A 14,225-nucleotide genomic window follows, 5' to 3' on the forward strand; every position below is an offset into this window, starting at 1 on the left:
GTGAAACTAATGGAAATACTTTCTATTTATTTATTATGAAGAAAGTGCCAATTTATTTATTAATGCATTGAAAGTTTTAAATTGGGTGCTTAAGAATTAATAAGCAGATTTGCAACAACAGTCTTTGCAATGTTCTAGTAGCAATTTTAAAAAAGCACTTTGAGGAATAATTGTGACATATTTGAGACCCCTGATTTAAATTACACTTCAGTTTTGGTGAGGTCATGATGGCTGTAGATCATACACCAAACAGAAGGGGGCAGTGTTTCTACATTTGCGCTTTAAACTTCATGTGTTCATAAAAACTGATTTAGATTTATGATGAACATTCAGGTTTATGAAGAAGCTAATCACACAAATTTACAGGAAGTTTTTAATAAATGACTCGTAAAAGGTCAAATCAGCCCAAAGACCCATCACAGGACAACTAACAATCTCAACAAACGGTGATTATTTACCTCCAGCCAGGCTACGACAGTCGGGCCGTCCCACTGAGCGAAAGGTAAACCCTTTCTCCTGGCCTCCTCCAGGAGCTCGTGTCTGAGGGCAGTCACAGAGACCTTGTGTTAACATGTGGATACGCACGTCCCAAAACACACATTTGCTCAGTCTGAGGTGACGGTGCAGCCTCTTGAACTCACAACCTCATAAATCCCCACAGGTCTGTGTGTACACAGCCTGGGAGGAGAGCGCCTGTACATGCAGTTTATCTCCCAGTCCAGCCAAGAGCATGGAGAAGGCCAGAGGATCTATCAGTCTTCACCAAAGCAAACACACACTCTTACACACACTAATAAATCAGTCTGGTTAAATTTACCTTCACTCTCCTTCTCTCAGTTTTAGACCTTCTTCATTTCATGTGTCTTTTGTTTCAAGTCCTATTTTTCAATAAATGTCTCGAGCGTTTGGTATCTACGACCGAGCGAGCCGTCACCTCTAATCAAAGACAATTGGCACAATTCGCTTCAGGAAACTGGCATTTGGGATCGGTATTTTGGAGGATACCATGTTTGAGATCGTCCAAGAACATGGTTACGTAACGGTTACTGTTAGCCTTTCCAGATAAACACTGGTCATCCAGGACCTTGTGCAAAATATTAAACACCTTTGCTCCCAAAACAGCCCTGAACTGGAGCGACTGAGGCTCAAGTTGCAAGATGATCCAATGCCGTGGTTGGTGGTTAAATCTGTCTATCGGCCAGAGTGTTTTTAGGGAGGACGCTGAACACTGAGCAGCCCCAAGTGGAGGCGGAGCACCGTGCATGGTGCGCGTAAACGTGACTGATGTAAGTCAAGTCTATCTATTTCTGTTGGATTGATTTCGACCAAGAGAGTCTTTTTTGTAAATGTTGACCTGGGATGAGTTCAGTGTTGTGTCAATGGATTGAAGTGGCTTTAATGCTAATTTCAGGCCCTTGGACATGAAACCAAGAGCCGAACATTGTCTGTGTTATCATTGTTGGTTGAAAAATAAAAGGACAAATTTTGCTGTACGACTGAAAAAAAGGGTTTTTCTTCAGGTCTGCATCTGGATTGTAAACACTGCTTAAAAAAAAGAGTCTAGAGAACAGTGCATCCTTGGCAGAGCTCCTGTTCGTGCTGAATGCAGTCGACACACACACACACACACACACACACACACACACACACACACACACACACACACACACACACACACACACACCTGGAAGGTAAAGTGTCGCAGTACCTGCTCAGCGAGGCTAGACAGCACTCTGCTAATCCAAGCACAACTCATCCCAGTTCAGCCACTTGCAGTTTATTCTGCCGACTCAGACTATACAGTCACATTTCTGTCCGGCTCATGCGGCGAGGTGTTTTTAAGTGGAGCCTTTGCTCGCGTTTCCTGGGCTGCACGCCACAGATTTTTTTTTTTTTTTTTGCGTCGCTGGCGTAAACGTACGCGGCGCGATGTAAACTGCAGGTCGTAGACGGGCGGCGAGCGAATACCCGACACTCTGGGGTCTGACACGCGTGGAGCAGTTTGTGTCGTGCTGAATCCTCCTACACATGACGATAGACGGAGAGCTTGATAAACAACCTGACAAACAAGGGGACCAAGGAACACACTCACACCCACACGCTCCCGGAAAAAAATCCCAGTTCTTTTTCTAATTTTTGAACACAGTTTGTAGCAACAACAACAACAAAAATCCCAGCCCATTCCCTGAGCGTGTGGACAAATGGGAGGACTGGGTCCGGCAATAAACATGATCCATGTTGCACTCTCAGCGTTGAAGGCCTCAGTACAGTGAAAGGGCACTTAAACACAGCATGTGCTCATCCAAACACAGTCAGGTGCATTCACTGTCTTATCTATCCGGCACATGGGGAGATAGCTCATGTTTTATGTTCAGGTCAGGTCTTAAATGGAGAAATACATCCAACTGAACATAGCTGGGGAAAGGGAATAAGGAGAAACAGTTATGACAAATCATACGAACGAAAAGAACCGTTGACATTCCCATAACCAGATATTGCAGCTGGTTATTTGACACAGATAGATAGAGACACATATAAGGAGGAGGAAGACATTCTGGGTATAGAAAAGTAACAGGGAGGCCCCGGATTCTAGCGGCGGCACATTCTCTGTCCAGCCATGGATGCAGCTGTAAAAAGGGGGGAAGAAACGCCTTGATATGGTAAATGAACAAAAGAAAGAAAGAAAGAAAGCAATGGCGTCGTTAACAGCCATGATGGATAGATAGATAAGAGGCATCAGCTTTGGAACTGGTCGTTCGGGAGGAGACGCATGGCGGACAGACAGGAGAGATGGCACACAGGGACAATGGTCATATCCAGGAGGTCAGTTATACATCCTCACAACTTACCCGCTTTTTGTTAGAGTCAAAGGATGATGAGAGGGAGAGGAAGGGGAGGAGAGGAGAGAGTCAGAGAGCAATACCAGAGAGAGAGAGAGAGAGAGAGAGAGAGATCAGAGAGAGAGAGATCAGAGAGAGAGAGAGAGCGAGAGAGAAAGAGAGAGCGACGGGGAGACAAAAGTACACAGGTGTTAATGAGTCAAAAAGGCAATTAAAGAACCGTACAAACCACAGACACATGCAGCACTCGCACATCTCACAATGGAGCACATTCGTTTTACAGGAGCATCTGTAGACCAGGATCGAAATGTCATCTTCTACAATGCAGTCCTGACCACATCTCGTGCAGCAAGAAGAGGATGAGAAATGCAACCGGAACACAGCAAGACCCCCTCCTCCACGGTCTTACATTCAAATGCTCGTTACATTCGGCCGCTACCGTCACGGCAATGACTAAAGAACCAAAATGAGCGACCACAGCGGTACTGATCAGTTCAAGATGCTGAAATGGAAACAGAGCAGGCAGCTTAATGGCATGCAGTGTGGAGGAGGCGCCAAGATGCAGGGTGGCGGTGGGAGATTTGGTGGAGGTGGTGGTGGCGGTCTTAATCCCGGACACTGCTATGGAGAAGTCAGTGCAGTGGAAGGAAAACAACACATTTGTCAACAAACAACACTTTCTATTGACCGACTACATGGGAGGCAAAGTTATTCGTCATGACAACTCAATGTGCACTTCGAGCAAATGACATTCATCATTTGGCACCGGGGCATGGCAAATGTTCACGCACACACACACACGCACATATAAACACAGATTGTCTACAACACTCCCTCCTGGAAGATCTGATGTGCTGACGGGGTTTTCCCTTTATCCGGGAAACCAGAGTGTGTGTGGAACATATCGGTGGGTGTGTTGGGAAAGCCATCTTTATCCTCCCAATCGACAAAACGGACCGTTGTGAGATTAATTGGCTTTTCACCCCGGATCAATAGTGTGACTTTGGCTCTGTGTGTGAATACAGTGAGGCTGATCTCCGCTCCTGGATAGTGATCCAGCTCTCTGCTTCCTATCGATCCTCCTCTCAACGCGGGTTATGGTATTACATACATTACAGGAAGGAGGCCTGAGGGCAAACACAGCAGGGTGGAGGCTGCACCGCTGTCTGTGTGTCAGGAGGTAGGATTGGATTATATGCCGACTTCAAAACACAAAGTTTGTCTTGTTCTGATGTACCTCTCTTGATTAAATGTGGCTGTCTGCGTCTATCTGAAGCTCCTGGTGAGGTGGATTAAAGCTTACTTCTTTTTCAATCGGCGGTCCTTCTCAGCCTGAGTGCCCAACTTGCCCACCCCCATGTCCTGGCCTGCCATGTCTGGGTCCATCAGAGTTGCTGTGCAGAGAAAAGAAAGACAAATCAGTAAATATACCTCAAATAATACATGTTTTATTGGACGTTTTGTCATTTTAGGTAGTCCTTGACTGAACTGCTCTGCCTTCTGGACTCATTCTCATTCCAGTCCAAAATGGACGTCAATCATAAGGCTTGTGGGCCAAAACCGGCCGGCAAGAGGCTCCGATCTGGTCGCACCACCAAGTAAATGGTAACAATTTCAAAGAAAACATTGACTTTTCTGACAAAGTTATTTAGATATGGTGATGTTGCCATCACTAGCTAAGTAGCATTAGCCTCAGAGCCATGCTGTCAGGGTGAATTTGTAAAAACACACAAAATACAACGCCGATATATACATTTTACTGTATTTTATATGAATATAATTGGCTTTATGTTGGGATTTGGAGTTATTTTCTATAGTAACTTTTGTGAAAATAATGACATTTTTATCACGTAAACCCCAAAAAATAACAAAACCTTAAAATGTGTGACAGCTTTATTCTAACAGAATATCACAGAATGTCAACACAGCAAAAGAGAAGATCTCACCATGTGGATCCACCATGACATGTCTGTGTGCTAGATGTGCCAGCCGACCCTTCTCCTTCTTCCCAAACAGCCGCCCGATGGAGGATTTGATGCCCTTCTTCTTGGGCTGCTTGTGCAGAGAGTCCTGACTGCTGGCGACACTACTGAGGGCGCTGGCCTCAGCCTCCAGAGAGGCCACGATCCTGATGACACAAAAACCACGGGTCAAACATCTAATAATCAAAACGAGACGCCTCGACATGCAAGCATTTATAATTGTGATTAAAAGCTTCAATTGGCTTAATACACAGAAAGTTGAAAAAACACTCAATGATAAAAATGTTGAATTCTAATATAATAATAATAATTGTATTTATAAAGCACATTGAAGCAGTGTTCTGTGAATTGTTAATGCTTTGTTGCTATTGTTAGACGGAACTGAAATTAAAAAAAGTTCTTTGTTCAAGTGACAGAAATTAACTAGCAGGAACATGCCAAATTACAGGAAATGCAGTCAGAGTTAAAATGACAAAACAAACTCAATTATAAGTACAACAGGTTGTGGGACTTTATATAAAGATAACTTCAATTTCCATTGGGAGACAAGTTGATATGAGGTGAATTTTTGAGGCGAGTTTTACCATCACTGAGTGTTTTGTCAGGTTTGGAAGTTAAATGGGTTTAATCACCATGAAAAGGGGGGCTCATTTTCACGTCTGTATGGTGTCAACTTACCCTCGTGCGTCATTGTGCGAGGAGGCTGGCAGTGTGTGTGTCATTCGAACGGTGCGCGGCGTGGGAGGGGGGGACGTCTCACACTTTATGGTGGCCTTGTCCTCGCGCCCGTCCTCCTCCACCGCTGCGATCTGAGTGCAAACGGAATCACAGGCGAGTCAACAGCGATCATTACAGCCAGTTTATGAAAACTTAAAAACGTATTGATCCGTGCTGAACGTATACCTTTCTCCTGTGTTTCCTCAAATCGCTGGGCTGCACAGAGGAGAAAAGAAACACATAGGGAACAAACATTAATACCTGCTTGTTGGTAATAAATGAAAATATCGGCTTATGAGGCTTTGTCTAATGCCGTAATGTTTGATGGGAGACCAACGCTGTGGGACAAAGGACGTCATTTAACTGATCAATAAAATCAAAGCCTCATTCCTTTGAAAGCCTCTCGGTAAAGACGTCGTTCACACATTACACCCCTCTCTGGATTACCCCGGGCATTATAGGAATATTTTTAGATTTGTATTGTTCCTGGTGGCGACCACATCTGGAGCGGTTAAGCCTCGGGCCGTGTGGAGAGTTTACAATCTGTAGGATGAAAACTCTATTTCACTGCATCAGATTGAGGACGTGTTTTTAATAAAGTTCCTTGATTTCCTGAGTAGTACAGTAAAAACCTCACATACAAGCTGTGTGGATACATTTCGGATTGTGGAACAATGGCTGCTTCGCTTACTTAAATACAGCCACGTGATTTTTCAGTGGTCACATGACTAAGCACAATACACTTAACTTAAAAAAAAAAAAAGCTCCTATATGAGCAGCATAATAGCATCATTTTTTGCGTTTATACGGTAACGTATTGAAAACGATGTCCATTTTCCAAAATATATAGAAACACTGAAAATGATGGAGTTTTGAAGTTGGGCCACTAGTGAGTGCTGTTGGTTGTTTTGAGACCATGAAGAGAACATGAAGCCATATTTCAGTGGGTCCGAGCACGGCTTCACAAAACACAACGACCATCTTCCTGAAAACATTGAGTAAATGGGGCCCGCAGATCGAGCCCTGTGGAACTCCACATAACGGGAGTGGAGGAGGACTCAGAATGAGAAATGTTTATAATGTGGATCTGACGAGGGATTCACCGATACCAGGATTGGATATCGGCTCTATACCAGGCATGAGTACTCATGCTCGTACTCGTAGAATTGCCACCGATACCACGACACCGATACCACTTTACGGCAGGGTGCCGTTTACGACACTTCGCAGCAAAGTGCGGGCGAGCAGTGAGGAACGCACAGCTTGCTCAAAGCTCTTTACAATGTTTTAAACCGCTTTGAGCAAGTTGTGCGTCTTTTTCAACAGAAAGGACCTCAACCGGACAAGAGCAGAACCACAAATGCCTGCAAGGTGAACATCATTAGAAGCTAATTTTACAACATGTAACATTTTCAAAGAAATATTATTTGCAATATGCAATTATACAAATGAAAATGTGTTAATAAATGTAAAACTCATTTATTCTGTGAGACTAATTAATTAATTAATTAATTTATTTATTTATTAATCACATAACTTAAATCTTTTTGAATGTCCAGCAGACTGTTTACATCTCGCTCATCACACGTTCAAACAGCCTGGTTTCTAGTATGATGATGGAAAAAAAAAATCAACTATCAAATCCGCCATGCTTCCATAACTGGTTACATAAACTGTAATTCATGTGGAGAAAAAGTGTTTCACAAACCTAAAAGGACAGAGTAGGAAACTTGCCGTCCTTTATTGAAATACTTATTCCAATTTGATTGTATTTGTGTAAAATATATCAGTCATTATTCATTTTTTTATTTGTATCTTGTATTTATGAATCGACAATATAAATATAATAATAATTTAAAAAAACAGCGACTTCTCTTTACCCATAATTCACACCTTTTAGCTTGATTTCCGTGCTTCTGATTTCTCCATTGAGGCCACCAGGTCGGATTAATTGTGCAATTTGTGTGATCAATCATGATGAATCACACCTTTCTTTCATATTTAAAGTTCATGAATTGAAAAGGACGACTTCAGGTGAACCTCAACTGTCACACCCCAGTCAGTCTTCTGTACACTGTGCATATTCTAACAGAGAGTTTGCTCACCAGTGTCATGACCCCCATGCGCTCCATGTCGCGTGCGGGGCTCCGGGGGTCAAGTTTCGGGGTGGAGTGTCCGCTGGGGGGCGAAGACGAGGCGAGGGAGGAGGCGGTGGCCGAGGCAGTGATGGAGGTTCCGTGGTGGTGCATTCGAGCCAGGTTGAGCCCCTCCAGGCTCACGCTGGCCACACGGTTCTCTATTTCCTCCGCCCGCAGCTCTGTGGACTCTTTCTCTTCTTGTATCAACCTGAAAGGTTAGAAAAATAAGCTTTAGATTTGAAATAATCACACTTTTTTGGGGGTAAAATGATGCATCATTCAAATGATCATTGCTACAGAATTCATTCCCATCTCTGGAGGTCTTTAGAGGTGGATTTGCATAACTGAGCTCTTTAAACACCTCCAGTATGAAACAAGTTAATTAAAGGCCAAACTGAAGTGATCAAACATCTAGAAGCCAGGTCATTAGTCTGAACCACACCCAGGATCTAACTTTGTAATTAGCCCACAGCTTAACTCCTTGGATTCATGATCACGGCATGCCGTGGAATTAACTGCTCACGAGGAGAAACATGGCACTGTGCCTGTTGATGGTGAATTAGCGGAGAGGCCGCGAGGCACACCAACAACCCTTGAAATGAAGAAGTGAGTGGAGTCGTGCGGCGGGGGGGGTGAATACTTATCAGCTCCAGATAATTACAGCATTAAGAAGCAAGAGGCATTTTGCATTTGCTGGAACGTTAAATGAATTTAAAAAAAAAAAACAGTTTGGGTTACACACTAAAGAAGAAACATAAAGACTCATAGCTTCACCTGAAGAGCATTCAGTGCGCAGTATAAGGTGAACTACATGTTGGTAAATCATCAGTGTATACAAAGTGTGCAGCTCTCAGTATTGGAGTGTCGCTGAGGTGTGTGTCAGGCACCGGATCTCCTTGTTGATTGCATCCAATTGCTCCTGCAGCATCATGGCGAGGGTCTGAGCGTCCGAGTGGCCGCTGGGGGAGAGCAGGTCCATGGAGCTGAACATCGTCTCCCTGTCGTCGTCGTCGATGTCGGACATCTCCGTGTCGCTCTCGAAGTGGTGGCCCCCCAGGACCCCCAACTGCTGCGAGCGCCACTCGTGCTCGCCCAAGGATTTCGCCTGCAAGAGATTTATCAGTGTTGAATTGATATATTTCAATCAATTTGGGTGAGTGGTGTAGCTCTCCTTCCTAACAGCAAGACGTTAAATCTGGTTTGTGATGGTGTATGTATGTATGTATGTATGTATGTATGTATGTATGTATGTATGTATGTATGTATGGATAACTGTATGGATGGATAAATGGATGGATGTAGGTACGGAGGGAAGGACGGACAGAAACCTGTTAATTTACATTCTCAGTCACTTTCTCTGGACAAATTGTTGCAACTGTGTTGGATTTTCACTTAAAAGTTAGTTCGAACTTTAATCAATGGAAGTAGATGAAGGAGTGACGACATCCGGTGAAACTAAATGCATGTTTTGAATCTTGACATCTATCAGAGGAGCAGAAACAACGAGACTTGGTGCGTCACCTTGGTTTCCCGCAGGCCCATTCGCCCTCTCCTCGGCCGGCGGATGACTTTGGCGGAGCGGTAGTGATCCGACTGGGTCTCGGCCAGAGATACCAAAGAGAAGCGAAGCTCAGCCGACGTGTCCAGATGAGACCTGGGAAACAACTTTCATGAGTGACATCGCACACAGATTCCACCACTCAAATCAAGTCTTTAATGTGAAACATAAACATTATAAAAGCCTGTTAAACAACCTATTTTTAAGCCAAGAAATTTTTGCTCGCAGAATAAAAGGTCTTCAGTAATTAGAGTTATGTACACACTATATTGTATGTACATACACAACAATCCAACCTTGTCCTGTTTGTTATTTTCACTTCATCAGTACATTGTTTGATGCAGTAGAGATCACCATCTGCCTTCAAATCGGAAACCCTCATACACATCTTTCCCAAAGCAGATCCTACCTAGAGAGTTTAAGTTGACAACCAGGAAACAAAAGATAAAACACACACGTGCACACACTCACGAAGAGGTTCTGCTGATAGAAAACAAATCCAATCATGTGTCGGGATACCTCAGGTGAACGTAACAGTCACAGTGATGTGGTGCAAAGTGGAAGATCAGAGCCTGTTCTACATGCTTTTTAAAATGTGTGGAGAGGATTACCACTGTCAACACACCAGCCGAGTAATATTAGAACTTCATGCAGCATGAAATGGAAGACAGAAAATATCCAGGAATAGATAGAGAGAGATCAGTGATGCGGGCGTTTCTAACAATAGTGTATCAAAGCGATCGGCGAAGGATAAAGTGACACGGAAGCTCCTGGAGAGAGCAGATCTGCATTGCTTCCTTTAGTTCCCTGTACCTGAAAACATCACTCAGTTGTGGCCTTTTATTCCGCAATCACAGGAGCTCGTGGTGACGGGGAAAAAAATGGAACCACGCCATGAAATGAATGTGTCAGATGGCAAAGTTACATTATGTTTGAGCCTGTCGCATTAGAATCACTTATCCATGCTTCATTCGGTGGAATCGCTGATGTTTGGCCCAGACGCTGACGAATGGCTGAACACAGCCATCCTCCTCTCAGTGCTTTCAAATGCTGCTGAACTCAACTGGATCTTCTTTTGTCTGCACATTCTGAGAAGCACTAGACTGGCAAGTTTCATGGCAGATTCCCTCCTTATTCCTCTAATAAAGCCTGCGTGCACACGCCGAAGTAAAACACAGGCTGTTCAGGCACAGAGTGGCAGAGCGATTCTGTTTATTAGCACTCCTGCTTTTCTGTGTCGTTAGCATATTCTCCCAGTGTGTGTTTAGGAGTTCTCTAGACACTCCAGTTCAACCCCAGTCTAAAAAAACATACATTTGAAAGCTATGGACACATTTACATAACAATGTTTGGAGTTTTATAGTTGACAGTCACTGTAATAACAATCCAACTTGGTCGTCTGTCTACTAGAATGTCCCTTTCCTCTCATTGTTAATGTTTAGAGTGCATTGTCCTCCGTGTGCATGTGTGTGTGGCCTCATTACAAAAACAACCAACAGTGCCAACTTGTGGCCTGGTAAGCTAACTACACTGTTGTCAGCATTCCTGCCATTTCCGTGTCTTTTCAAAACATTGCCACGTAAAAACAAATGTTTGTTGATTGTTATATCACACAGCCACCCAAAAAAATAAACAATTTGAAGAATAAGGTAACCCCCTCTGGAAAATTCAAACTGCACGTTTGAAAATCATAGAATTGCTCAAATTGCCCGTATATTTAAGCTTTAGTGTAGTTTTAGCTGACATATTCGCCTGCATGAAACCACACACACACACACACACACACGCACACACACACACACACACACACACACACACACACACACACACACACACAGCCAGCCTACCGTGACAGGGTGGGCTCGGTGAGGGATCCCGCCCTCAACCTGAACTGGTCCAGCTCCGATCTCAGCTTCTCAATCTCCTCCGCCAGCTGCGACTGAACGAGACAATTTGACGGCGTCATTACAGAGCTGCTGACCCTTTAACCCCCGAAGGCCCAGAGAACCGCCACCCCACCACTTCACACCGACTTCACACGGTGAATACCAACCGAGGGTTTTAAACTGTTCTGGAATTTCATCTCATTGACCTTTTCCCATGGGGAGATCTCATAAATATTCCCAACAACCAATCTCATTATTTCTCCTCTTAAAAGCTCATTATTGAGGCAACTTTATGTAAATCGTGGGAGGATTTACAATCGTTTCTCAATCTGCAACCTACTTTTTCATGGATGGACTCTTCGCACTGTTTTCTGTAGCCTTCTGAGTCTTGAATCAGCAAGTTCTGTGGACGGATGGAGAAGAGGAAACAGTGAGAGGAGACCGTCTCCCCTTGACCTTCAGTTGGACTCAACTGATATTGATGCGCTTTCATTGTCGGCCACCGCCATCTTTAACCTTCTCCTCCAGAGCTGCCATTCTCTCCTTGAGGTGCAGCTGAAGACGCTCGTTGGACTCGGTGAGGAGTCTGTCCACCGTGTCCGAGAGGCGCTTATTGTGCTCTTCGTTCATCTTTTCTCTCTGCCGAGCCTGCGGGAAGGAAAGAATATCGATCGACTCGTAAACGTCTGGGTGCTTCATGGAGCTGCTCGCTGTAATCTCACGTGTTTTTATCTTTGATGTGATAATTCACAGGAGCTGCTCTTCAGGGCGTCTCAGCATGAAGAAGAATAAATAATGACGTGCCCTACATAGCTCCTCTAATTCTGTGCTCACATCAGATTTGCAGCCTTGCTGGATGTGCATAGAGCAGCGACGCTTCCTGCCAATCACTGTGTTTGTAATCACATTATCATGGAAATTAACCTGCAGGTCAGAAAAGGTCATGGGCAGGAAAAAAAATCCTCAGCTATTAGTTAAATAACTATTATTTTGATTGCTATGTGATGATATTATGGTAATGTATTACAGACATGTAGGTCATAAGACTGTTTTTACATGCGTGTAGATATACACACAATTATATATACATCCATGTATAAATACACACACACACAATGATGAGCATTAATTAGAGGGTTAGAAAATAACAATATTAACATAAAATAGAAAGCGTTAAACATTTAAGTAAAAATGTATACGCTAATGTAAGATCAAAATAAATCTTTCAAATATGTCATTTGCAGAAGTTTACTGTTGTGTTTATGTCATTTATTGCTTGGCAGTGTATTTTATGTGAACAATACAGGACCTCTCATCTCTCAAACTACATACTGTAAGTAGTTATTCATGGTTATTTGTCAGATTCCTTCATTTTCAGAGTCTTCATTCAATTAAAAGGAATGTGAATTTTAATTACCAAAGAATAGTTTTATCCTCTGCTCACTTTTCAGCATCATGACTTCTTTGTTAACACAGACTGACTTCTTGTGGCGCGTCTTCAGAAGGTATGAGGCGCCGCCTCGGGGAAGGCCTGCTTCCAAAACTCTCTCACTGCTTAGTGGGGGCCAGAGTGTGAATTTAGAACGGCTCGATTTGTATATAAGCGAGTGGAATTACATGAATGTGCAAGATGTGCATAAGAAATATAAAGTCATCTGCATAACTCTACGAGACGTTTCTCGGCACGAGCGTGTAGCGTGCGCTCTGAACTTGGCCTTTAAGTTCAGGCTGCACTCGGAGTGTGCTAATGTTGCTGTGTGAACGCAAAGCTTTTCTTGAAACGTTTCTACATTTGAAACATTGCTGTGTAAACAAGGTCTTAAACTACTACATATGTTTGATGGTTTTGCTTTGATCCCTATAAAGCTCAGCTGGGTGAAGAGACCGCCTGCTCGCCGCTCCCGGAACAGGCCCACATCAGGTCAGATGAGATGTGTGAGCATGCGTGAACAATCACAAAGTTTCACAAAGCCCTTCGATTGGTGGAGTGTGTGAAGCACTCGCTCGGTCGAGCGTCGCCGCTGATAAACGAACTGCGCGCGGTGCCGGTCGCCTCGAGTCGTCACGCTCCTGCCGGAGTGGCTGTATGGTGAACGGCGCCTGGCGCCGCGCCTCCGCACTGACTCACCCTGAGCAGCTCCTGGTTCTTCTCCTCCAGCTGGCACTCCAAGTGCCTCATTCGCTCCTCGATGCTCCCGTGACGCTCCTCCGCCTACGGATGCATCGCGACGCACACAGGACAAAGACAAAACAAAGGAAGGGTGACTTGTGTGTGCGGTGGCCTCGAGGGGCGACAGAGAAAAACAACAACAAGAGCCGAAGCCTCTACCCCAAAGATGGAGGTCTATTGTTTGTAAGCGGGAGGTTGAAACACAGCGGAAGGGAAGATGAAGGCCAGCGAAGGACAGAATGAAAGAAGAGGTGAGCATGCAGCCAGAGTAGAATCCCCGTGTCAAAGAAAACAACAACCCACTACTCAATTAAATGAATGAAATGCTCAGTCTACAGGAGGTGGCGATAGCTGCGAGGCTACCTTCCTAAGAATGGAGTTCATGTCTTGGAGTTTAGCTTCCATAACAAAGTGATAATCATCAGGGGAGGAAGAGGAGCTGGAGTCGGACTTCATGGAGAGGAGAGGGACAACGTGGACAGGTCATGACATGGAACCACGTGCACAGCAGGACGTGTGTGTGTGTGTGTGTGTGTGTGTGTGAGTGTGTGTGTGTGCGTGTGTGTGTGTGTGAGTGTGTGTGTGTGCGTGTGTGTGGTTACCTTAGTGAGCGCCGCTATCCTCTGGGCCAGCTCGGCCTCCACCTCCGGCAGCGTCTCGGCCTTCCTCATGGTCTGCTGCAGCTTCTGCTCCGCCAGCTCCAACCGCTCCTGCAGCTGCCTGTTCTTCTCCTCCATCTGCACACGACACCATCAGGCAGGGGTTTAGACATGGTAGTTTGCTCAGTGGTGTAGTGGTTAGCACTCTCACCTCATACTGACAATACCTCTGGCTCAAGTCCAGGTTTAAATGCTTTGAGTTTTCTCTCACGCAGTATAAAATCACATGTTTAATGTAGATCAGTGTTTCTAAATCGCACGTCTGAGGCTTTGCC

The 14,225-nt window shown here is 44.5% G+C and overlaps 1 protein-coding gene across 1 annotated transcript in view; it reads right to left on the reverse strand.

The window, feature by feature from the left end:
- Window positions 1-14,225, reverse strand: part of ppfia2 (PTPRF interacting protein alpha 2) — a gene marked incomplete at its 5' end in the record, with an annotated part of 150,117 nt that overhangs the window by 13,365 nt on the left and 122,527 nt on the right. Inside the window, 13 exons of the mRNA XM_080518232.1 lie at window positions 459-540; window positions 4,144-4,234; window positions 4,787-4,968; window positions 5,501-5,631; window positions 5,726-5,755; window positions 7,645-7,885; window positions 8,565-8,782; window positions 9,199-9,331; window positions 11,083-11,174; window positions 11,462-11,524; window positions 11,638-11,769; window positions 13,250-13,333; window positions 13,894-14,028. Of these exons, the coding sequence (XP_080374358.1) occupies window positions 459-540; window positions 4,144-4,234; window positions 4,787-4,968; window positions 5,501-5,631; window positions 5,726-5,755; window positions 7,645-7,885; window positions 8,565-8,782; window positions 9,199-9,331; window positions 11,083-11,174; window positions 11,462-11,524; window positions 11,638-11,769; window positions 13,250-13,333; window positions 13,894-14,028 (1,614 nt within the window). The remainder of the gene's footprint in view (window positions 1-458; window positions 541-4,143; window positions 4,235-4,786; window positions 4,969-5,500; window positions 5,632-5,725; window positions 5,756-7,644; window positions 7,886-8,564; window positions 8,783-9,198; window positions 9,332-11,082; window positions 11,175-11,461; window positions 11,525-11,637; window positions 11,770-13,249; window positions 13,334-13,893; window positions 14,029-14,225) is intronic.

This window comes from Blennius ocellaris, assembly GCF_963422515.1.
Source record: "Blennius ocellaris genome assembly, chromosome: 22".
NCBI lineage: Eukaryota > Metazoa > Chordata > Actinopteri > Blenniiformes > Blenniidae > Blennius > Blennius ocellaris.